This window comes from Poromitra crassiceps (genome assembly GCF_964638095.1).
Source record: "Poromitra crassiceps genome assembly, chromosome: 26".
NCBI lineage: Eukaryota > Metazoa > Chordata > Actinopteri > Beryciformes > Melamphaidae > Poromitra > Poromitra crassiceps.
This window is the reverse complement of record NC_139640.1, coordinates 8890229-8915663: the sequence shown is the minus strand read 5'-3', so window position 1 is coordinate 8915663 and position 25435 is coordinate 8890229. Positions and strand designations below refer to the sequence as shown.

Here is a 25435-nt window from a genome sequence, read left to right as displayed (position 1 = left end):
TCATTCAGGTCAGGAGAGTGTGGACTGTGTGTCCAGATGGACGGGTGTTGCTAACGCCGGAGGAGCCTAGCTGCTCTGCATACCAGCCGGTAGAGGGGGACATTATCATCAGTGACGAGACCATCAGGAGAGCGGGGATCGTTTTGAACAGCCAGAGGGAAGAGAGAGACATCATCTGCAGAGCTGTTACAGTTGGGGGAGCGACGCTCGTGTCCCCGGGTGAGCGAGAGGGGTCAACGCCGGAGGAGCCGGCCCAACCAAGCCGCTACACACACCCCACGGTTGCTGCGCAGAAAGCCGAGGCGGGGATCGACGCCGGTGGTGTTTGCCCTGCTGTCCTGAACACGCCGCCCCCTGGGGGAGCGGGACGGGAGGACGAGCGAGTGCAAGAGCTGGACGACGACGACAGGGACATCACGGATGTCACAGGGGGTGAGTGGATACGCAGGCAGGCGGAGGACGCGGATATCGCTCCGGTGCTCGCGTGGGTGGCGGCCGGACGCCGGCCCCCTGTGGAGGAGATTCACCTGTTTTCCGGTGCCACGAAGGGACTGTGGAACATGTTTACCGACCTGCGTCTGGAAGATGGGCTGTTGAGGAAGGCAGGACACGGGATGAGGGGGTCCCAGACGGTTGTGCCCAGCTGCCTGCGGAAATTGGTGTTGCAGTGGGCGCACAGGGGCCGCAGCGGTAAGGATCATGACGGGCCGGAGAAGATGCTCTGCGATGTTCGTAAACTTTTCTACTGGGGCAAACACAAGGAGGACGTGCGGAGCTACTGCAGTGCGTGCGATGGCTGTGGGACACAGGGGGGGGACCGAAAAGAGTCACCCTGCAGAGGACTAACTCCACTGGGGGTTGAGAAGGACTAGAGTACTTCAGGTGGGACAGAAGCTGTAAAAGGGGGGATGGAAATGGTGGTGGTAGAAATGCGAAAAGAAGTGTGCTGAAAAATAAGAGACTATTTGGGGGAATGCAAAAAATGTAAAAGTGTTGGTGTGTTTTGGTACAGGGGGATATGTGTGGGTTGTGGGTGCCGCGTGGGCGCGGCTTCTTGTTGGGTGAGGAGTATGTAGCGATCCAGGGTTACGTGTAATGTGGTGTTTCCGTGTTAGCTAGGAACGGATGTGTGGGGGTTGTTCCTGGGGGGAACAGTGTGTATGTGACCATCCTGTCTGAGGCATGGTCAGTCAAGCTAGGTGAAGAGCTAGAGTGGTCGTGTGTGGAGCTAGCAGCAAGGCTACCACTGGAAGCTATGAGAATGAGCCTCCTACTTGCTGCCGATAGAGAAACAGTCGCCTTTCTGCTTGCTCCTGCTTCTCTGCCAGCTTTTTGCTTTTTAACTACGAAACTTTCTTTTTTCTTTTATCCCCCTGATTTTACTACTACGCCACTTTCTAGTAACGATCTTTCATTTTGAATCGTTATCCTATTTTTATGAAATCACCACTAACAGCACTTTCGGAGCTCACCCAGGCTAAGTATAGCCTAGCATAGCCTAGCACTCCGGAGACTGTCGGACAATATGCCTCATATAAGCTGCTGTGATCATCTTCAAAGGATTGCCGTACTGGAAACAACGATATTTCATCTCTCAAAGAACTCACTGCCATCGAGTCAAATTGCACGGAATGTCACGAGCAACGTGAGTACATTATCATTAGCTCCCAGGGATGCTGACTCACTGCTACCGAGTCAAACTGCTATGGCTACTAACCTAGAGATAGCTGATGCGGCTAGCCTGCCAGCTCCGGAGAAAGCCCTTGCTAACATCGCTAACCAAACTGCGAGCCCGAAGCATAAACAAAGACATATCCCAAAGAGATGAGTGATTTCCGAATCCACAATTACTCCACAAAACCCAGAAATCAGCTCAGCAACAGGCTGGCCCTCCCTAAATTCCAGCCTGCTGTGCTCGGCTCGGCAAGCTAATGACCGGACACGGGCTCTCCGCACGAGAGAGGAGGGTCGTCAACTGCTTAACCACAAACCCCAAAACGAGCGGTCATGGACTACTGTCACGAGAGGAGGAACAGCCCCCCCTCCTCCGCTAATGGAATTGCAACTTGAGAATCGTTTTGGCCTGCTTCGATCACCTCCAGCTGACATAGCTGCCCAGCTCCACCATGAGAAGGAAAATCAGGCTAGCGCTAGCACAAGGCCTCAGGGAATAAACGGTGCCTCAAAGCCCAAGGACACTCAAGCCATAACAACCCTGATAGTAGGCGATTATATGGTGAAAAACATCAGGAGTTGGAGAGATTCCAAGACATACTGCTTTCCTCAAGACGCAATCTCTGACATAAAAGGAAAAATCACAGAGCTACTAACATCTCACAAAGCTGTGACCAAGCTGATCCTGCACATTGGAACAAATGTCATTTATAAGCAAGAATCAGAGAAACTTAGATCTGACTTTGCCAATCTGCTGAATATGCTAGCCTCTCTAAACATTGAGGCTTTTATCAGTGGCCCGTTACCATCTCAGGGCACGAACCGCTTCAGCAGACTACTAGGCCTAAGTTCATGGCTTTCCACCGCCTGCCCACTACATGAAGTAAACTTTATTGAGAATTTTAATTTGTTCTGGCAGCGTGAGCACCTCTTCACTGCGGACGGGCGCTATCTCAATAGTGCTGGCGAGGCTTTACTGAGTTCTAATCTACTATACACGGTGGACTATTACAAGGTCAAGATCCCTCTAAAGCCTCCCCAAGGCAGACAGCCTGACGCAGCGGCCACAGAGCTCTCCTCCAGCCCTGCTCCACCTGCAGCCACCGACCATGCTCAGATCGACGCAGCTTCCGGCCCAGCTGCCGACCCTGCCCAACTGACCAACGACGCCACACCACTGGCAGTCGCCACACCTCCGGCTCTACAGGTCGACGCCCCACCTCCTGCCGCCGCCCCGGCCCAACTGACCAACGACGCCCCACCTCCTGCCGCCGCCCCGGCCCAACTGACCAACGCCACACATCCGGCAGCCGCTGTCCCGGCAGCCGCTGTCCCGGCTCTACAGGTCGTCGCCCCACCTTCTGCCGCCGCCCCGGCTCTACATTTCGACGCCGCGGCTCAACTGGACGACGCCACGCCTCCTGCAGCAGCTGTCCTGGCTCTACAGGTCGACGCCGCAGCTCAACTGGTCGACGCTCCACCAAACGACGACGACTTCATCTTCTCCCCTCCCCTCCTCTCTTCCACCCCCCCTTTCTCCTCCACCCCCCCTTCCCCACTCTTTCCCCCTCCCCTCCACTCTCCCACCTCCCTCTTCTCGCCACCCACCGCAGCTCAACGGCCTGATGACCCGGCGGAGAGCGACGCCCCCCCAGGTGTTTCCTTGGACCTGGCGGGGAGCGACGCCCCCCTAGCTGTTTCCTTGGAGACCTCATTTCCCCCCCCCCCCCCCTCCACTCCTCCACCTCCCTCTCATCGCCCTCCTCCCTTTCCCCCTCCCTCCACCTACTGCCATTCTCAGCTGGCATGAACAAGCTAATTGAGGAGGTTAATGTTAGTCTAGCTAGCCCGCTCCGCACCTCCAACAAACTGTTTGAGCGGGCTGACGCTGGACTAGCTAGCCTGCAGTGCACCCCTCCGCCTGGCCTAAAAGAACTGGCTAATCAGCCCTCTCCATCTGTCATGAACACACTGGCTGAACAGACTCCGCCTGGCCTAAAATAACTGGCTAATCAGCCCTCTCCATCTGTCATGAACACACTGGCTGAACAGACTCATGCCAGAATAGCCAGCGCCCCCTGCTCCTCCCCACCCTCAACACCTCCTCCTCCTCGCCCCCCCCCCATCCCAAAGACCCCCTCGCTTAAATGAGCTGGCTAATCAGCCCTCTCCATCCATGAACACACTGGCTAAACAGACTCATGCCAGCATAGCCAGCACCCCCTGCTCCTCCCCACCCCAAAGACCCCCTCGCTCCTCCCCACCCCCAAGACCTCCTTGTTCCGACCCCCCACCCTCAAAACCACCTCCCCCTCCCACCCGCTCACCTTTCCCTCAATCTCCCTGCCCGCCCCAAAGGGGAAAACTGAAAAAAAAAAAAAATCCTGCCCCAAAAACAAGGTCACACAGCATCATGAAACGATCAAATGTCTAGCTATCCCCACCCTGATTAGCTACAGAACAAACAAAGATTATCTCTCAGCACGTCCTGTTCCAGGACCAAGCCTAGTATCTGTTCTCCAGGGACACTCTGAAAAGCATTTACAAAATCAACCCAGCAATGCAACTATCAAGGCTGCACTGCTAAATATTAGGTCACTTGTAAGCAAGTCGCTTCTAATAAACGATCTGATTACGAGTCATAAACTGGACCTCATGTTCCTCACAGAGACCTGGCTTGATCTAAACAACAGGGAATATGTTCTTAATGAGTCAGCCCCACCTAACTTTAACTACATTGACGCCCCCAGAGTCGGTAAGAAGGGGGGAGGAGTAGCTATTATTTTCTCTGATGTTTTTCAATGCAAGCAGGTATCGTTTGGCGACTTTTCATCGTTTGAATATCTGGCCGCTGTTCTGAAGTGCTCTCCCTCTATTTTACTACTGATTATATACAGACCACCTAAGTACTCTAGTAGTTTTTTTGATGAATTTTCAGAACTCCTTTCTATAATCTCCATAGAACATGACTGTTTAACTATTGCAGGAGATTTTAATATTCATATTGACAACCCCAATGATAATAATGCCAAAGAATTGAATAACCTCCTTGACACTTTTGACCTGTTACAACATGTCTCTGGGCCCACTCACAATCGAGGCCATACCCTAGATTTATTTATCACCAAGGGCTTTGAGTCATCGTTTCTTTCGGCTAGTGATGTTGCTCTGTCCGACCATCTCTGTATCTTTCTTGAACTCAAGATCACCCCTATCGCTCTTACTCGGTCAAAAACCATCAAAAAGCGTCACATCAACGAGAGCACTAGCACACGGTTCATGGAGGCTTTCTCGCTGGCCCCTTCCCTCTCCTCAGCCTCTGTCAATGATCTCCTAGATAACTTCAATTCTAAAACCCTAAAGGCTATTGATGCTGTAGCTCCCATTAGATCTAAACTAATCTCCGGTAAGAAAAAAGCACCATGGAGAAACGCTCCCGCTGTAAATAACAAAAAAAGAGATTGTAGGAAAGCCGAGCGCAAATGGCGGAAAACTAAACTTCACATCGATTATGACATCTATAAAAATAGTCTTCACTCCTACAACCAGGAACTAAAAAATTCCAGAAAATTCTTCTTCTCCGACATTATCAGCAAAAACACCAATGACGCTCGCACTCTTTTTGCCACTGTTGACAGGCTGACAAACCCCCCCCCACAAATTGCCCCTGATCTTCTATCCAATGTCAAATGCAATGAATTTGCGACCTTCTTTAGGGATAAAATTATAAATATCAGACTAACTATTTCCACATCAAGAACAAATGTGGCTCCGCCGCACCCACAGCATAGGTGCTTAATTAACATGACTCAGTTCAATGTCATTGACCACAAGAAACTAGAAGAAACGATACGAGGCCTTAAATCCTCATCGTGTTGCCTAGACACCCTGCCAACAAGCTTTCTAAAAAATGTCTACAGTTGCCTGGCGACCGACATACTGAAGATAATTAATACCTCTCTTCTTACAGGCATTTTTCCAAAATCTCTAAAAACTGCAGTTGTTAAGCCCTTGCTAAAGAAGCGTAGCCTCGACCCCTCTATAATCAGCAATTACAGACCAATATCAAATCTTCCCTTTATTAGCAAAATACTCAAAAAAACTGTCTACCAACAACTCAATACCTTTCTATCCTCCAATGACCTCCTAGATCCTTTCCAATCAGGCTTCCGACCCCATCATAGCACCGAAACTGCGCTTATCAGAGTTATAAATGACATCCGAATGAACACTGATTCAGGTAAAATCTCAATCTTAGTGTTACTAGACCTCAGCGCTGCCTTTGATACGGTTGACCACGAAATTCTATTGGACAGACTGGAAAACTGGGTCGGGCTTTCCGGCACGGTCCTAGAGTGGTTCAGATCTTATCTGCAAGACAGGAACTACTTTGTCTCCATTGGCAACTACACATCTGACCAAACCAAAATGACATGTGGGGTACCCCAAGGATCAATTTTAGGTCCTGTCCTGTTTAACCTTTATATGCTCTCTCTGGGCCTAATTATGCAAAAAAACAAAATAGCTTATCATAGCTATGCAGATGACACCCAACTCTACATAGCCCTCTCATCGGATGACTATGCCCCCATAGAGACACTGCCTTGCGCAAATTAATGATTGGATGTGCCAGAATTTTCTCCAACTTAATAAAGACAAAACAGAGATAATTGTCTTCGGCAAAAAAGAAGATAGGCTCAAAGTTACTGCTCACCTCGAATCCCTATCTTTGAAGCCAAAGGACCAGGTAAAAAATCTTGGCATTATTATTGACTCTGATCTAAATTTCAACTCCCACATCAAGCTTATAAGAAAATCTGCCTTTTATCATCTAAAAAATATAGCAAGGATTAGAGGCTATGGGCTCTATTCTCCCACAGGCCATCGGCGCTATTACGGGCCTTAACCGCAAAAAACGTGCCTTGCGCCTGTTTCGGCAAGATAGCAATAGGCTTTAGGCTGCCAAATGCGCTTTAGGCCGAATGGGCGTGGCGCAGTCCCAAAGTGGGCGTGTCAGCGCTAAATACCAGCCTAGTGATATCTTGGGAGCTGGCCTACATTTAGCGCTTTGCGCTTTTGAAAAGCAGGCCTATTCTCTGCCTTCACTGCTTCTTCTCTGTCACCCTTCTCTCTCTCTCTCTCTGAGTTCCCAGCATGCATTGTGTTTCTTCATTTCGCTACTAAATAGCCACCAAATGAGCCAAAATAGATATAAAAGGTAGTTCTAAATTAATGTGTAATGGTAACACAGCCTGCCATTGTCAACATTTCAATATTGGACCAAATAAAACCTCGAAATGAAAACACCACCCTATGTGAAACATATATGTCCTCCTGGGCCTATATATATCCCTTGTCGAGTTAACGTGATTTAGAGAAGTAACAGCGGAACGCGCTTCGGAACGCGCTTCTAATGTCCCTCCAATAACTTGGCCCTATTTCACATTTAGTTTTACAATAAAAACACATTTATGCAATGACTTGACATAATGTAGGGTATATTTATGTGCATCATCCTTCCTGCAGCAGGCGAGAGAAAATGATATCTTTCTGGACAAACTTTCACCAATCTAATAGGCTATATTTTTCTAGCTGATGCATAGAACATTATTTTCACTTTGATCTTGCTATAGTGTAGCGTATTTACATGCTTGCAGTATTGAAACTGCAGTTAGATTGGTTTGAGAAGCATAATAATATGGAATAATAGCCTATAATGCAGACAGACAGGCTGGATGAAGGGAGGGGGGGGGGCAGAGCGTTTGGCTTTCGTCTGGTTTTGCGGGATCACTGGAATTGGAGCTAAAAAGGCAAGCGTGCGATTCGTTTATTGCACTTATCCAATGAGCATGACGGTGCATAATTTTACGCCTAAAAGGCGTGGTTGTAATGCTTTGGGCTGCATCTAGCGCCAGCACGACGATATCAAGTGCGCCTTTCCACGCCCACTGCTTTGATCTGCGCCTGCCGCTCGGCCTAGAAACTGCGCCGATGCAACGATAGGGGCCTATATGTCCAAACAAGATCTTGAAAAACTAATTCATGCTTTCATTTCTAGCAGGCTAGACTACTGCAACAGTCTTTTCAATGGTCTTCCCAAAAAAGCTATTAAACAACTACAGCTCATTCAGAATGCGGCTGCTAGAGTTCTAACAAGAACCAAGAAAGCTGAACACATTACACCAGTTCTCAAATCCCTGCATTGGCTGCCAGTAAATCTTAGAATAGACTTTAAAATTCTGCTAATAGTTTACAAATCTCTCAACGGGTCAGGCCCACACTACATCTCTGAAATGCTTCTACACTATGAACCATCCAGATCCCTGAGATCTTCAGGCACTGGTCTACTAATTGTCCCGAGGACCAAATCAAAACATGGTGAAGCCGCGTTCTCCCACTATGCCTCTCATAACTGGAACAAACTCCCTGAACACATTAGATCTGCCCCTACTCTGCCTATTTTTAAATCCAAGCTAAAGACCTTTATGTTTACTCTTGCTTTTAACTGCTACTAAACTACTGCCTCTCTCGGCCTGTAATTTTTAATTTTTTTTCCTGTACATTTCCAACAAATGGACTGTACATGTAATAATAATACTGAAGAATGAATTTGAGTATATATTTTAACTAAAACTGTCGGCTGTGTTTTTTATGTGTTTTTTTATATGTGCATTGCTTTGCTGCTTGTTTTTTTCGATTATTTTTTTGTAAAGCACCTTGAATTGCCTTTGTGTATGAAAGGTGCTATATAAATAAAATTTGACTTGACTTGACTTGTGAATAAAAGCCCTGTACCAACTACTGTCTCCTGGTTCCTGTGGATGAATACCTGGTTTGTTACAATATATATATATATATATATATATATATATATATATATATATATATATATATATATATATATATATATCATCAAGGATCATCAAGGAAACTTTATTGTCATATGCAGCAAGCTACAATGAAATTTAAAAGCCTCGGCCCATGACTTTGCTGTACAGTAGAAAAAAATAGAATACAGAAATAAACATGATAAAAGGTTAAAAAAAAGTTAAAGGGTTAAAAAAAAGTTAGAACCACATGAAAGACAGTTAAAGTGCATTTAAGGGACATTTAAGTTGTAGTGCAAACTGTGCTTGTCCATAAAGTGCAATGTCTTTATATGTAGTGCAAAAGGAGTCTGAATAAAGTTCAGATAAAACTACTTGGAGTTCAGGCTCCGTATGGCTTGTGGGAGGAAGCTCTTCCTCAGCCGCTCAGTCCTTGTTTTGAGGCAGCAGAGACGCTTGCCAGACGGAAGCCACTGGAAGATGGCATGGTGGGGGTGCAAACCGTCCTTGGTGCTACACCTCCTGGTGTAGATGTCGTTATGTCCCTATAAACCACCCAGTATGTTTCAGACATTTTATATATATATATATATATATATATATATATATATATATATATATATATATCGACCTAACCATATGGGAGATATTTTGTGAGTCTCATGGGGAGGACATCGACAGTCTCACCAACTGCATCACAGACTACATTAACTTCTGTGTTGAGAACACTGTACCTACAAGAACTGTACGGTGTTTCTCAACAAGCCTTGGATTATTCCAGACATAAAGGCTCTCTTAAAGGAGAAAAAGAGGGCCTTTAGGTCTGGAAACAGGGAGGAGCTGAAGGCTGTGCAGAAGGAGCTGCGGAAGAAGATCAGGGAGGGGAAGGACAAATACAGGAGGAAGATGGAGGATGATCTGCGGAGGTGTAACATCAGTGGTGTCTGGAGAGGACTGAAGACCATCTCTGGCCATAGGGAACACAGCTCTCAGGCTGCTGGGGACCAAGAGTGGGTGAACGAGCTGAACTCTTTCTTCAACAGATTTGATCAGACGTCTGCTCCCCCCCTGGCTCAGTCACCACCGGCCCTCCCCCTCCTGTCCCCTCCCCCCAGCACTCAGCCCCCCTGCTCCAGCCTGTCCCTCACAACACTCCAGGTCAGCAAACAGCTGAAGAGGATCAAGGTAAAGAAGGCGGCGGGTCCAGATGAGATCAGCTCCAGGCTCCTGAAGTCCTGCGTAGACCAACTGTGTGGGATCATCACGTACACTTACAATCTGAGCCTGAAGCTAGGGAAGGTGCCACAGCTGTGGAAAAAATCATGCGTGGTTCCTGTTCCCAAGACCCCGCATCCCAAGGACCTAAACAGCTACAGGCCTGTGGCGCTAACATCCCATCTGATGAAGACACTGGAGAGGCTGGTCCTGAGTCATCTCCGCCCTCTGGTGAGCCCATCATTACAGTTCGCCTACCAGCCTGGGATCGGGGTGGACGACGCTGTCATCTTCCTTCAGCACAGGGCCCTCTCTCACCTGGAAAAGCCTGGCAACAGTGTCAGGATTATGTTTTTTGATTTTTCCAGCGCATTTAACACCATACAGCCTGCGCTTCTGAGGAACAAGCTGGAAACCATGGGTGTGGATCCTCTCCTGTCAGCATGGACGCTGGACTACCTCACAAACCGACCACAATATGTGAGGGCACGGGACTGTGTGTCAGACACGGTGGTCTGCAGTACAGGGGCCCCGCAGGGAACGGTCCTGGCCCCGTTCTTTTTCACTGCATACACTGCAGACTTCACACACATCACCCCCTCCTGTCACCTGCAGAAGTTCTCTGACGACTCTGCGATCGTCGGTCTCATCACTGGAGACGACGACGCAGAGTACAGAGGACTGATACAGGACTTTGTGGACTGGTGCCTGCGGAACCACCTCCAGCTCAACGCCGGGAAGACCAAGGAGCTGGTGGTGGATTTCCGCAGGCGTGGTCCCCCACCCCCAACTCTGGTGAACATCCAGGGAAAAGACATTGAGAGGGTAACATCCTACAAGTACCTGGGTGTTCACCTGAACAATAAACTGGACTGGTCAGACAATACTACGGCACTTTATAAGAAAGGACAGAGTAGGCTGTACCTACTGAGGAGGCTGAGGTCATTTGGGGTGCAGGGGGCACTGCTGAGGTCTTTCTATGACACAGTGGTGGCCTCTGCCCTCTTCTATAGTGTGGCCTGTTGGGGCAGCAGCATCTCAGCCACGGACAAGAAGAGGCTGGATAAGCTGATCCGAAAGGCCAGCTCTGTCCTAAGCTGCCGCCTGGACTCAGTGGAGGTGGTGGGTGTGCAGCGGATGAGAGCAAAGCTGGCCTCTCTGATGGAGAACAACTCCCATCCTCTGCACGACACTGTGACAGCCCTGGAGAGCTCCGTCACCACCAACAGACTAGTTCATCCAAAGTGTGTGAGGGAGCGTTTTCGGAGTTCTTTCCTCCCAGCGGCTGTCAGACTTTTTAATTCTGTACACTCTTGAGTGAAAAATGTTTTTTAAATTGCTGCTAAAATGGCTGCTAAATGCACTTTTATCTAGCACTTTAATGTAATTTCTGTGCTTTTAATGCAATTCTTAGTTGTGTAATTGCTATATTCAGTTTTTTACTATTGTTGAGCATACGTGCTATTATGTTGCTGTCTCTTTTTTTAACCCTGTCCACTTGCTGCTGTAGCACTGAAATTTCCCCTTGTGGGACGAATAAAGGATTATCTTATCTTATCTTATATATATATATATATATATATATATATATATATATATATATATATATATATATATTATATAAGAATAATGCCATATTAACTGAATGTCTTTCTGTGATAGAACAACGCCATAATGTAGGCCAGTGGTTCCCAAAAACACAGGTGTGCCTTGGGATTTTGCATTATTGCAATTGCAAATATAGCCTAAAACTATACAAAAAGTGTGTGTGTTTCTGCTTTGATGTAGTAATTTTGCAAAGTTTCAAATTAATTCCTAGAGTAATATATTTTGTCAAATTGTATTTGACATTAGTAAATCAAAAAGCATTTAGAGTGATAAGAGTAATAGAGGCTATTTTGCACTGATAGACTTAGGCTATATAGGTGTGCCTTGAGATTTTGTCGTGCCATTTGGTGTGCCATGCACAAAAAGTTTGGAAACCACTGATGTAGGCTATCTCTATGTATCTCTTAATACAATATATTTCTTTACACTCTTTACAAATTATATAGCCATGTACATTGCACTCTTCAGTCTTCACAACAACCTGTGATATCAGTCAATGTTTGAGACAGGTCCTTTGCCTGTCTCATTAAAAATAGAATAGAAAAATATAAACTGCAGCACTGGCACAGCACACTATAGCCTATGTAAAATGGCTCAGACTGAAAAGTGATGTGTCTGTCAGTAACACACGATAACATAGGGTAACCCAGGTTATTTATTTTGTTGTGACACATTACAGATGTCACGCTTTCCCGACGGTTCCTGAACGCGTCATGTGCAGGAGGGAGGCAATATTTTTTTGGGATGATGGCGAAGGCTATGCGAAGGCATAGCCCGCCCCTCTCTGCCTCTGATTGGCCTAGCGTCAAACTTCCATCCAAACATGATCGAAACATTCGCTTGGCTATCCTGCATTACATCTCTTTCTACACTGTGGTCAGACCGTCAGACTCAGTGGGTCAGACAGACAGCAGTTATGCTTGCTAGTTCCCTGTAAATAACCCTGTTTTATATCACCCTTGATCAATTCTCTGTCTATAGGCTACATATGTGCACTGCCAAGAGTAGCGGCAGCATTATAAACCATAGATATATGACTATATTAAAAACATAAACACACTGGCGTGTTTTATGCAGGCTAGCAAGCGTAACTGCTGTCTGTCTGAGTCTGACCACAGACTGTAGAAAGAGATGTAATGCAGGACATAGCCAAGCGAATGTGTTTGGATGGAAGTTTGATGCTAGGCCAATCAGAGACAGAGAGGGGCGGGTTATGCCTTCGCCATCATCCAAAAGAAAATATCGCAGGAGGGAGAGAGGATGCAAATGAGAGTTTGTCTGTCTGCTCTCAACTCCGTGAATATCGCTTTAATCTTCATAACAGCGGCTCGATCATTACCCGCTGTACACAACATGTACACTGTACACAACATGCACTAGTTGTGCACAAGCACCCGCCGGTCTCTCCTCCTTTCACCGACACTCTCACTAATCTCACTGCTGTTTACATGCTTTTCAGATCGGCTAACACGCTTATAGCCTACTTAGCTCAGCTGTTATCTACTTAGCTTAGCTCTCTGCCTCTCGGTAAGATGTTCATGTTCCAAGCTTACGCATAACATTCATGTATATTTGCTGGAAGCGGAGACGTCTCCCGCTACTGTTGATGTCCAGTGTGATGGCAGAGACACTGGGAAATGTGTTTGTTTATTTGTTGCGTTGCGTGTAACGTTAATAAGACGAGGAATCCCGCAACTTCATTTCAAAAGCACAACAACGACCAGTTAGTGATGGTACCGAACTTTGGGAACTTCCAATACCGAACCGTTTATACAGTACACAGTAAACAAATTTCGATATTTTTACACAATCGATATTTCGAGCCCAATTGGCCGGAAAACCAGGATAGCCTCGATTTCATTTTTCTGCGCGGACCCTCTGCGTCCGTGAAACGACTCTGTCAAGCTGAACAAGATCAGATCAGGGCAGACAGGAAGTCCGAAACCGGACATTCGTCAAATAAAACAAATTTCAAAGTAAAAGCTCATCTTGATGAAAGGGTGCCAGGAGTCGTGTGTGCAGCGATTGGGACACACGTGCTCCTATAGGCCAGTGCAAGCACCGGCCTAAAAACAAAAAAAAACAATTACTTTTCTTAGATTATCATATGTGCCGTCATAGCGTCAAAGACAACAATACAGGGATAGCTACCATATAAATTCCCCAGTCTACTTTTCCTTTGCTGTAAAGTTGCTTCAATAGAAATAAAGACAACTCAAACAAGTGAGAGATGAGATGAGATATACTTTATTGTCCCCGGAGGGAAATTTGTCTTGGGCATAAAAGTACACATTAGCCGCAACCCGGCGTTACAAACAACGTCAATGACAGAGACAGGACAGGACATTAACATTGCACAACTCCACAGTAGAGAGTATGGAGGACCAGGAGGGTCTTACGCTAATGAATAGAGTGTCCCCTTAATAATTATCCAATCGTACAATTAAAAAGAGTAATTTCAAAAAGAATTCACAAATGACGTATTAATACATCATTAAAAAGTCGTATTTGGAAAAGGAACTTCAAAAACATCCATTAAACAGTGTATTTCAAAATGGAATTACGAATACATCATTTAAAACATCATTTAATACATCGTTTCCTTATTCCTATTCAAAATAACCATTTGGAATTGTATTTGAAGTCACTATATTAAATCCCCGATTCGAAATAACGATTGGAAATGCCATTTACCCATTGCATGACACTTTTGGCCTTAGCCTAGAAAAACTGTGTAAAACAATGCAAATTAGACATGTACTTTAGTTTTAAATTTGACATACCTTGTAGGCCCTGGAGAGTCTTAAGCTAATGAATAGAGTGTTCCTTTAATAATTATCTAATCGTACAATTAAAAAGAGTAATTTCAAAAAGAATTCACAAATGACGTATTAATACATCATTAAAAAGTCGTATTTGGAAAAGGAACTTCAAAAACATCCATTAAACAGTGTATTTCAAAATGGAATTACGAATACATCATTTAAAACATCATTTAAACAGTGTATTTCAAAATGGAATTACGAATACATCATTTAAAACATCATTTAATACATCATTTCCTTATTCCTATTCGAAATAACCATTTGGAATTGTATTTAAAGTCACTATTTCAAAACCAATTCAAAAAACCGATAGGAAAACCATTTTGTTTTAACATGACACTTTTTTGCTCTTTGTCCCCAGCCAAACAGTGTCAATCGTGAATCCATGGTCCTAATGCAAATGAGCCATGTAACAGGCTCTCTGATTGGCTAGAGAGGCAGTCCACTGAGCCAGGCTCTTTCGTGCCTCAAAGCTCTCTAGCCAATCAGAAAGCCTGTTACATGGCTCATTTGCATTAGGGGGCTCAATTCACGATTGACACTGTTTGGCTGGGGACAAAGAGCAAAAAAGTGTCATGTTAAAACGAAATGGTTTTCCAAACGGTTTTTTGAATTAGTTTTGAAATAGTGACTTCAAATACAATTACAAATGGTTATTTCGAATAGGAATAAGGAAATGATGTATTAAATGATGTTTTAAATGATGTATTCGTAATTCCATTTTGAAATACACTGTTTAAATGATCTTTTAAATTATGTATTCGTAATTCCATTTTGAAATACACTGTTTAATGGATGTTTTTGAAGTTCCTTTTCCAAATACGACTTTTTAATGATGTATTAATACGTCATTTGTGAATTCTTTTTGAAATTACTCTTTTTAATTGTACGATTAGATAATTATTAAAGGAACACTCTATTCATTAGCTTAAGACTCTCCAGGGCCTACAAGGTATGTAAAATTTAAAATTAAAGGACACGTCTAATTTGCATTGTTTTACACAGTTTTTCTAGGCTAAGGCCAAAAGTGTCATGCAATGGGTAAATGGCATATCCAATCGTTATTTCGAATCAGGGATATAATATAGTGACTTCAAATACAATTCCAAATGGTTATTTCGAATAGGAATAAGGAAACAATGTATTAAATGATGTTTTAAATGATGTATTCGTAATTCCATTTTGAAATACACTGTTTAATGGATGTTTTTGAAGTTCCTTTTCCAAATACGACTTTTTAATGATGTATTAATACGTCATTTGTGAATCCTTTTTGAAATTACTCTTTTTAATTGTACGATTGGATAATTATTAAGGGGACACTCTATTCATTAGCGTAAGACTCTCCTGGTCCTCCATAAGAGAGAACCTATTCGGCATGAAATTGCACAAGCTCTATTGCACAAATAGCATAGCTCGCAAACATTGCTGAGATTTTAGGAAAATAAAATGGTGTGCAAGTAAAATAGTGAACCCCTCAAAGATCATTACAGCTGCTGGCATAGTTCCAGTTAGTGCTGTAGTGTACATGGCATACACTAAGTATGAATCAATCAATGTTACCCCATTAAGGTAAAAAATAATAACCAAAGGGGAAAAGATCTGGCAGTACAGCGACACAATAAAATAGTCAAGGCGAATGAGAGAATAGAAGTTTAAGAAAATAAAATCATATAATCAATCAAATCAATCAGTAAGAGAATAAAATCTAAGAAATAAAATCAATAAAATCATATAATCAATTAAATCAATAGAAGCGCTAATGCATATATAAGAAAATAAAATCAATCAAATCTGCCCATGTCTCGGAGGAAGCATGGAGCCAGTCTCGGCTCTCCCCAGATCGGCAGAGGGTGGAGTAGCAACCAGGATAAATTAATCAATTAGCACTAATGGGGGATAAAAATGGGATAAAAAAATGGGGGAGGGGGGGTAAAAAAAATCATATAATCAATCAAATCAATAGAAGCGCTACAAACTGCCAACAATCCGAATAGTGCTAGCTACACCCGTGGAAAGGGAGCTGTCTGTTTATTCAGCAGTGCAATGGAAGTTGGGAGAAAATATAACGTATAGCTTATAACTTATGTTGATGCAGCAGCAGTCGGGGACCTGTCCAGCTTACCAGCTTTTTGGTCTTTTTTTTTAATAGGTTAAACGCCTGTTAATTAAAATGTCAACTCAATGTCAACTCACTTAAGGTCATCACAAATTATTTTCAAAATGTCTCTACCTATCTATAAAAGTTGAGGAGAAAAAACACTCCTAAGAAAGTCTGCCAGTGGTTTCTGATCCAGTGCATAGAGAGCGAAAATCACACCCCCTTCCAGTTTAGGCATGGGCACCAAGAGATTTCTTCCGCCATTTATTTCATAAAATGCTTAGAAAAATAGTTTTCCTTGGTCAAACCAAGCAATTCAGCTATATTTGGAATCAGGAGAGAGTATATAACATTTTAATCCGATTTTTTTAAGATTTTGGTCAGACTGAAATGTTCTATGGTCTCTCCCGATTCTAAATAGGCTATAGCTGAATCGCTTGGTTTAACCAAGTAAAACTATTTTTCTAAGCATTTTACGAAATGTCTATGGGGAAATAAATGGCGGATGAAATGTCTTGATGCGTATGCCTAACTAGTGGGTGGGACTTTGGCTCTCTATATGTAGAGGTGAGCTGTGGATTGGAGGAAAACACACATCAAGGTGCCAGTACCATCAGAACAGGCAGGAGGATGAGCAGGGGGGACGCCGCCAATCCAGGAGCGAAGCCAAAAATGCTACAGCAGGAAGAAATGCATGGATTAAATAAAACAGTAGCCTACTCGTATACAACTCAGAGAATGTAGCTTTTCTGCTCTGTGCAACTTAAGCGCTAAAATCTTAATTTAAAACATGATGGGCTCTATCTTCCCAAAAGCGCGAATTTAGCGCTTGCGCTCGTTTAACGCCCTGCGCAATGCAAATTGGGGGCGGACACAAGCGCATGCCTGTGATAATTGTACTGGGCATTGGCTGCCACAAGCCAAAGCAGGCGTTTCAGCACTAAAATCTGGGATAGATGGCATTACCCTATCGTCAGCAGCGCGCAATTACTTTGCGCTAAGAGCTTTGAAAAGGACCTTTTACGCGCAAATACCTCGCGCTCTCGGAGCGCACCCGTAATCTACGTGCAGCGCAGTGCAAAGTAGAATTCCTTTTGGAGTCATTACGCACAGCCTAGCCATCAAATTCTGTTGCTAAAATTTGGTATTAGCAGATAATTCAGTGAGGCAATCAACTATAACTCACTGAGAAACTTTTATCACATCACAAAGAGGGAAATTAATTGAGAAAACTTGTTGGATAATGGACATAGGCTATTTACCTCCATAACCCGAAGGGTCGTTGGCACCACAGACGATCTGTCAATAAGCTCTCTCTGTCCTCGCACGAGTGAGTACTCTATTACGCACGGAGAGAATTACAGCATATTGCATTCCTCGCGCAAACAGCCATTGCGAGACGGGAATCTGATTGGTTTTGATTGAAGTAATGCCCAGCCTTGGCTGGCCACGCCTGTGAATAATTCTGGTAGTTAAGACCGGCCAAATCCCGTTTGCGCAGGCATTTTGGGGCGCAGATGATTTTGGCACGGCTCTAATTTGCATCCCCAACATATTTCGGGGCTGTTTCAACTTAGAAATCAGGGAGATCACGTCTACCAGACAATTATATCACTTTTAAACAGTTACATTTCTGTATAAATGATTACAAGTAAGCTCCCGTGAGGTGGGGATGCTTTTTTTTGCTGCTGGGCGGGGGAGCAAAACTCGGCAGAACACCTGGCGGACGGCGCAAGGCGGACTGCTATCTTCCCATGCCTTAAGGCACGCGCAAACTGGTGCGCAAGCGCTATTAGGGGATAGCGCCTGTCGGAAGATATCGCCCAATATAGGCCTATCTTGAGAAGTGAGACATCATTAGGTGTGAAAAATGTATGCTATGTATAAGTAGTATGTATATGTATACCTGTTGTCGTCAGTTGTGGATTGAACCTCTGTTGTTGTTGATGGAACCTCTGTTGTTGTTGATGGAACCTCTGTTGTTGTTGTTGTTGTTGGTGGTGGTGGTGCTGTTGTTGGTGGTGGTGGTGGTGCTGTTGTTGGAGGTGGGCGGATGGTGGTCAGAGGCCTGCAGAAGGCATAGGCATAGCATTGCTGTTTTCAGTAAAGTGTTGGCGTATTTTTTTTGCTCCTTTAAAATGTACCCCCACGCTAATAACAAAAACATTCAATGTCCTACCGTGAGCCACATGGACCTACATCCATCACTTTAGGAGGATGTGTGATCTTCATTGGTGGCCGTTTAGCACATGGAAGAGCGCTGGCCTCAGCAAGACTGGAGATATCTAAGGAGGAGAGGGAACTTACTGTAAGATCATGTCAGACTGTAACGCTTCCAGTCAGGTGTACCAGTCATTTAACAGTTACAAATCCATTTTTATTGTTGGAAAAACCCCAAACAGAACCAGACATATATAGAATCAAAGCTGGCAGTGAAGATATCTTTTGTCTGCCTACCTTGGAAGCTGAAGAGTGCAACAAGGCTCCCCCCCTTGAGGTAGTCTTTGGACTTCAGTTCCTGCAGTCCTGCGAAGTACCTTCTTCCGACCGAAGGGCCGACAAAGTAAGACTCATTATTCTCATCGACATATTCGGATCCAGTGGTACGAGGGTTATCCCATTGATAGCTACCTGTTTACAGAAGGTATACAACAAAAAAGTAAATACATTTTATTTTATTTTAAATCTTAATTTTATCTTAATTTTATATATATATATATATATATATAGGCTGTTAGAATTTCTGTTTAAGTGGTGACTTTCTTGCATTTTTGCAGCATTTCATCCTACTTTTATGAAACTCACCATCACTGAGTTTATCACTTGGATCAGTGGTGAAGATCCTTGGTTTGGACATCTGCAGTTGGATGTTGGGGTTCTGATCCAGCATTAGAAAGGTTGCTTGCCTCCATGGACAAGGCCACTCCAGCTGGTCATCATAGTCACCAGACACCAGCCTCACATACATCCCAAAATAACTTCTGTAAAGCTCTATCTCCACCTGGTAGCCGTACCCGCTTGCAGAGTACTGGCGTGGGCTGAAAAAACTAGTTCCATACGCACTATTTCTTAGACGTTCCTCAAAGTCATTAATCTGCAAGGTCAGATGTGGACACTCGGTCTCAGACAGGTTGATGTCATCGATGGAGAAGCCTCCTGAAGAGCTTCCTGCTCCTTTATGAACCTCAAACTCCACCTGGAAGTCCATGGCGGCATCCAGGGGAACATGGTGGAGCTGCCAATGAGATGTGGGCAGACCTGGAGGGAGGATTTTAGCAATTAAAATATGTGCTGTGACTGTGATGACTACATTCAATTACTCAACTTACACACAGTGCACTAGATCAGATACAACCTGAATGCAAACTATGATAAATCACAATGAAAGAGAAAACACTATATTTACCAGTGATCTGTCCCATGAGGCGTAACTGTCCTCTAGAGTCCTTCTCGTCCTTGAACTCTCTGATCCAGATGTTGAGCTGGTCTGACTCGCTGCCGCTGTGGAAGTAGTAGAACTGGAGACACTGGACGTGACACTCCCTGCTGAGGTTCATCCTCTTAGTCTCCAGCCAGGCGGAGTCTCCCTCCTGACCGGATGCTGTGCTGGCATGCATGAAGTAACCTGCATCTTGAAATAGAACAGCATAGACTAGTGTTATTGTATTGAGGCGGATTGGACTGTGTCCGTCTATCTGACCGTGAGATCTCAAACACTTTTTTTATGAAACTTGGAGGAATGAAGCATTTTGGTAGCCTGGTAAAAAATCATCCTGATGATCTCACATTCTGTGTTATTGAGTCTATGGCCCAATCTCGTTTCTTATTTTTACCCCTACCCATCGTTTTTGAGTGCCCCTCGCTTTGCCCCTTGCTCTTCAAAATGGAGCCACAAGGGGTAGGGGGTTGAAAACAATTGCCTAGGAAATCATCTTTTGGTAACCCTCTATTTTTCAGGTACCCTAGTTACATATGAACTATTTGTAATTACACATGAACACCAAATGTAATTATACAGTAATTACCAATAGTTATAAATGAAGTTCATATGTAGTTACATTGTAACGGACCTGTAAAATGGAGTGAGTCTGTTCAACTGTAGTTCATATGTAGTTACATGGTACCGGACCTGTAAAGTGGAGTGAGTCTATTCAACTGTAGTTCATATGTAGTTACATGGTACCGGACCTGTAAAATGGAGTGAGTCTATTCAACTGTAGTTCATATGTAGTTACATGGTACCGGACCTGTAAAGTGGAGTGAGACTACGAAGTGGCAACTACATCTGACTGACATACAGTTATCCTCTCAAACTCCACTGAGAAAGTTGGAAAGCCCTCGTGGCTGAGTGGTTAAAGCCAAAGCCGTGTGCTTTGCAATCTGAAGTTCAGTGGTTCAAATCCACCACTGGGTTTTTAGCAATCTCTGTCCCAGGCCAGAGCTTCTTTACAGGTCCGGTACCATGTAACTACATAATATGAACTACAGTTGAATAGACTCACTCCACTTTACAGGTCCGGCGTGGTTATAATGCTTAAGGCCGCGTGTAGCGCCGACACGAGAATAGGCAGTGCGCCGGTCCACGCCCACTAATATAGGCTGCGCCTGGCGCTAAGCGCTAATTTAAGGCCAGTGGGATGATAGAGCCCCATATCTTCATCTCACGTCACTAAGTGGAGGCTCTTGTTGGGAAATTGTTTCAATAGACACATGACCTGTGCAGTAAAATAGATGGTGCATGTGAGAATTGTTTCAATTGTTGGGGCTAAAATAAAGAGCCTGAGGTCTTCTATGTGCTCTATTTGTAAAGTGCCTTGAGATAACTCTTGTGATTTGGCATTTTGTAAATATAAAATTGATTGATTGATTGATTGATTGATTGATTGATTGATTGATTGATTGATTGACTTACAGCTGTGTTTACTTTGGGAGATGCCGTCACTGCTTTGACAATGGTGGCCCTGATTGCCCAGTTATGTTGTTGTTAACTAATGGCACATTCCCTGATTGGCCCGGTTACGTTCTAATTTCTGGAAATGGCGATATGAGGAAGTGAATAAATAATCATAAAATACTACTTGGAGAAAAAAAACTTTATGAATTATAGGATCAAAGTCAGTTTCATTTAGAAATCTTACCATTTTCAGTGGCACTAGGTAGGCCGGTGTGGTCAGTGCTAGGACCCCCAACAGCCTTTGATACTCTTTCCCAGTCGCTCGCTCCACTCTTTGAACAGCGTTTCATTCCACACATGGTCTCATCGTCAAAGCCGCAGTACATCTTAAATGCAATGGATGACTCTGTGGAGGTGTATGAAGAACAGAGGATACAAAAATATTGCTTTAATGTTTCACATTAAAGCCTCACAACACATCATGTGCTCTGCAGGAACAGGAAATGGGATACTGTACATTGCACAGTAGCGGTTGACAATATAAATCAATGTCAGAAGTATGCGGACACCCCCCCCCCCTTGTCAATCTTCCTGGAAATTGTCTCATTTATAATAATTATACTACTAATTCATCAAACATAATGGTAATCATTTGTTGATGTTAAAATGTTGCACCTAACTCTTGCTGCAACAATCGTTGGGGACACCTCGGTATTCCGAAATGTCGGCACTCCGAAATACCGGCATTCCGACAAAATTGTCGGAATGGAGACCCTAACCCGGGGGACCGGCTGGAGCTAACCTCTCCCAGCCCCCACGTAACCTAACCTCCCCCAGACCCTAACCCTAAACCTAACCTCTCCCACCCCCCACGCCTAAGCCTAACCTCCCCCAGAACCTAACCCTAAACCTAACCTCTCCCACCCCTGTAAGCTAAATAACTCAATATACTATGTCGGAATGGCGGACCTAATATCTTTCGCAATGGCGGAAAAAAATTTGGAGATAAAAAGGGCCGCCTCTCCGAAAGCATAGAAGTCAATGATCGGAATGCCGACATTTCGGAATGGCGAGATGACCCCACAATCGTTAGTGTACATGACATACACAAAAATGTGGATTGGAGAAATCTTATTCCATATACATTCTACCAGTCCCATACCATATACAGTGAGTGGGGACTTAATCGTAGGCTTTAACATTTTGAACATATATGATCACAAATGATATTGAATATATCGAACAGTTGAAAAGTGGTTAACCTAGGCATTTTGCAGTCAGACAATGAGCCCTGTACACAAGTTGGCAAAATTGGGCAAGTTGCCCTGCAACCAAGTGGGATACACCATTTGTATTGGTGAATATGAATTATTGTGTCCCATAATATGGGACATCATGATCATCATGATCATCTCCAAAAATCTTTAGCGAGTCAGTCGAACTGCGATCGTCCCAAGAATTCCTTTCTGTGGATGATGGCATGTCATGTCATGAACACTGAACTTGGCCATAGAAATAGTGGGCGGATTCTAAGGCAGCAACACTGATTTAACTTGGCCATGGGAATAGTTCATTATTAAACTACGATAGGTGTCAGCACCCTTTAACTCATCTTGCTGTACATATATTAGCAAAAGACAGCTTGAATATTCGATGGCACTTACCGCAACTGTAGAGGCGGTTCAGCTTGAGCATGTCATCAGGACTCACTTCCAGTCTTTGACCAATCACGTCCTGGAATTTGGGGTCTTTGGTGATAATGGTAGAGCCATTGCCATTGCCAAATGCATATTGTCCATAGTGCATCACTGAGCTGTAGTCGTATGCAACTCCCTGGGTGCTGGTGAATTCTTTGCTTTTTTTTGCAAAATTTCCCTCTCTACCTAGAGACAGACACAAAAATCAATTACCTCACCACCCTAAAGTAATCATTTGTGACAGCAATGAATAGGAATATCAGAATCAGAGTCTTAATCAAACCTTCTAGGATGTTTTCGAACACAATGGTTACATGATCATCTCTGTCGTATCGGGACTGTTCGTGATAGAAGCCAAGAGCATGGAGGAATTCATGTTCAACGGTGGAAAGTGAATCACAAAATTGTCCGATGGAGAGGACCTGTAGTCCATTGAACACTTGCCCAACGTATGAGAAACATCTAAAAAGCAAAAGGCACTCATCATCAATTTCAGATTTAGGCTACTCATATCATAGATACGCCAGAAAGTTACTTGAAATAGTTGTTTACATATACTTTTAGTTCTACTGTCTTGGTCTATAATACTGCAGGAATAAACACATATACACTTTAGCACTACTATACTCTTATTATACAAAAGGAATCTCATCAGCATCAGCTAAATGACTAAATGTACATGTAAATGCATTTATTTGGTGGTGTGCATGCTGATTTTTTTTTTATTATTAATCCCCCCGATTTTTTATCACATTTTTATCCCCCATTAGTGCTAATTTTAATTTGTTTATCCTGGTTGCTGCTCCACCCTCTGCCGATCTGGGGAGAGCCGAAAACTGGCTCCATGCTTCCTCCGAGACATGGGCAGTTAGCCAGCCGCTTCTTTTCACCTGACAGGGGAAGCTTCACCGGTAGGACATAGCACGTGGGAGGATCACGCTATTCCAACCAGTTCCCCTCCCTCCGAACAGGCGCCCCTAACGACCAGAGGAGGCACCACATCAGCAACCAGGATATTGCATGTTTTGGTGAAGGGGGTTCCTATATGAGGGAAACCCCCAGGGACATGCGGACGGGCACGCACTCCTTCAGCGCTCACAGCATCCCAGGTGGGAATCGAACCCAGGACCTTCGAGCTGTGAGGCGACGGCGCTTACCACTGCTCCACCGTACCCCCCTATGCTGACATTTTTTCATCCACAAATGTATGCAATCCAAAACAACAGCAGCAACAAGAAATATATTGTCATCACAGTTATAAGCTATTGCTGGACAATACGTACCCATTTAGCTTCTGGACAGAAATGTAATAGTCCTCAGAGTCCCTGGGTTTGAAGTCAATGCATGACTTGAGTCTGAACTGGTCAAAGGCTCTCAGGATGATTCCTCTAGCATTCATCTCTTCAGTATGAGTTCATTGGTGATGATGCCAAGGTTGTGTTGAAGACATGCATGGTCCATGCAATGATAAAATGAGAGAAAGGTCAGACAATGAAATGGATGGAGGAGGTTCACGTCTAATAGGGATGAGACAATATATTGATATTTTTAACAATATGTATCGTGGGGCAGAAACACTGGATTGAGACACAATAAACAGACATACCGTAATTCAGGGCGCATAGCAAAAACACACAATATAACTTCACCTGAGCATCTAATAATGATGTGCTGAGTCATGCAGACAAAATTTACCAAGGTCGTTTTCCAAGATATATGGAACTGGGGATGTCCATAGTTGACTCTGCTCAATAATGGTGGACCTTTGTGTGCTCTTCAAGAATATATAAGAATAAAGTCAAGTCCACATACATCAGTTTTAGATTTGAATGATTTACCTATAGTCTACACAATGTTAAACTTACCATCATAATATCACCCCCAAACAAGCTTGCATCTGTACAAAGCAGAGAAAAGTAAATATGTTTCCAAGGAAATCCAAGTACAAGCATTTACTGGCACATGATGTGACTGATGAAGCCTCCACACACACACATGATGTGACTGATGAAGCCTCCACACATGATGTGACTGATGAAGCCTCCACACACACACATGATGTGACTGATGAAGCCTCCACACACATGATGTGACTGATGAAGCCTCCACACACATGATGTGACTGATGAAGCCTCCACACACATGATGTGACTGATGAAGCCTCCACACACACACATGATGTGACTAATGAAGCCTCCACACACAGCTCTATTTCAAATCCATTTGTGTTTAACTTTACCCTTGTTTATTTCAGTGATGTCCTTCTCATCATCAATTTCTGAAAAAGATAAATAGAGGAAATGCAGCTTTGTGAAGTTGCAGATGAAAGCTTACCAAGTAGCAGATAAGGCATACAGATAAAGACACAGACAAGAAGAACAATAATGTTACATACATGTAGCTGATCAGTCACAGAATAAGAGGCTAAGTGAACGTCAGGAACCTTGTCCATACAGTACCATTGAGCAATGAAGTGAAAAATCAAGAGAAGCTTTACCCTTTTTCCTTCTTCGTTCAGGCTGTTAGAAAAACACATATCTCATAATCATATCATATGATCATCTCATATCATCATATCATTTCATATCAATATG

The 25435-nt window shown here is 44.0% G+C and overlaps 2 protein-coding genes across 2 annotated transcripts in view; both read right to left on the bottom strand.

The window, feature by feature from the left end:
• LOC310798829 (uncharacterized protein) overlaps positions 1–25435 on the bottom strand; it is a 153412-nt gene that overhangs the window by 127697 nt on the left and 280 nt on the right. The window lies entirely within an intron of this gene.
• Positions 16783–24712, bottom strand: LOC310798864 (meprin A subunit beta-like; the record flags this gene model as incomplete). Its single annotated transcript, XM_083661427.1, has 12 exons — positions 16783–16822; positions 18157–18318; positions 18430–18535; positions 18708–18881; positions 19056–19508; positions 19657–19902; positions 21389–21550; positions 22809–23027; positions 23125–23303; positions 24125–24242; positions 24537–24615; positions 24707–24712. 12 exons carry the CDS (start codon positions 24710–24712, stop codon positions 16783–16785), a joined length of 1944 nt encoding a protein of 647 aa, XP_083517553.1.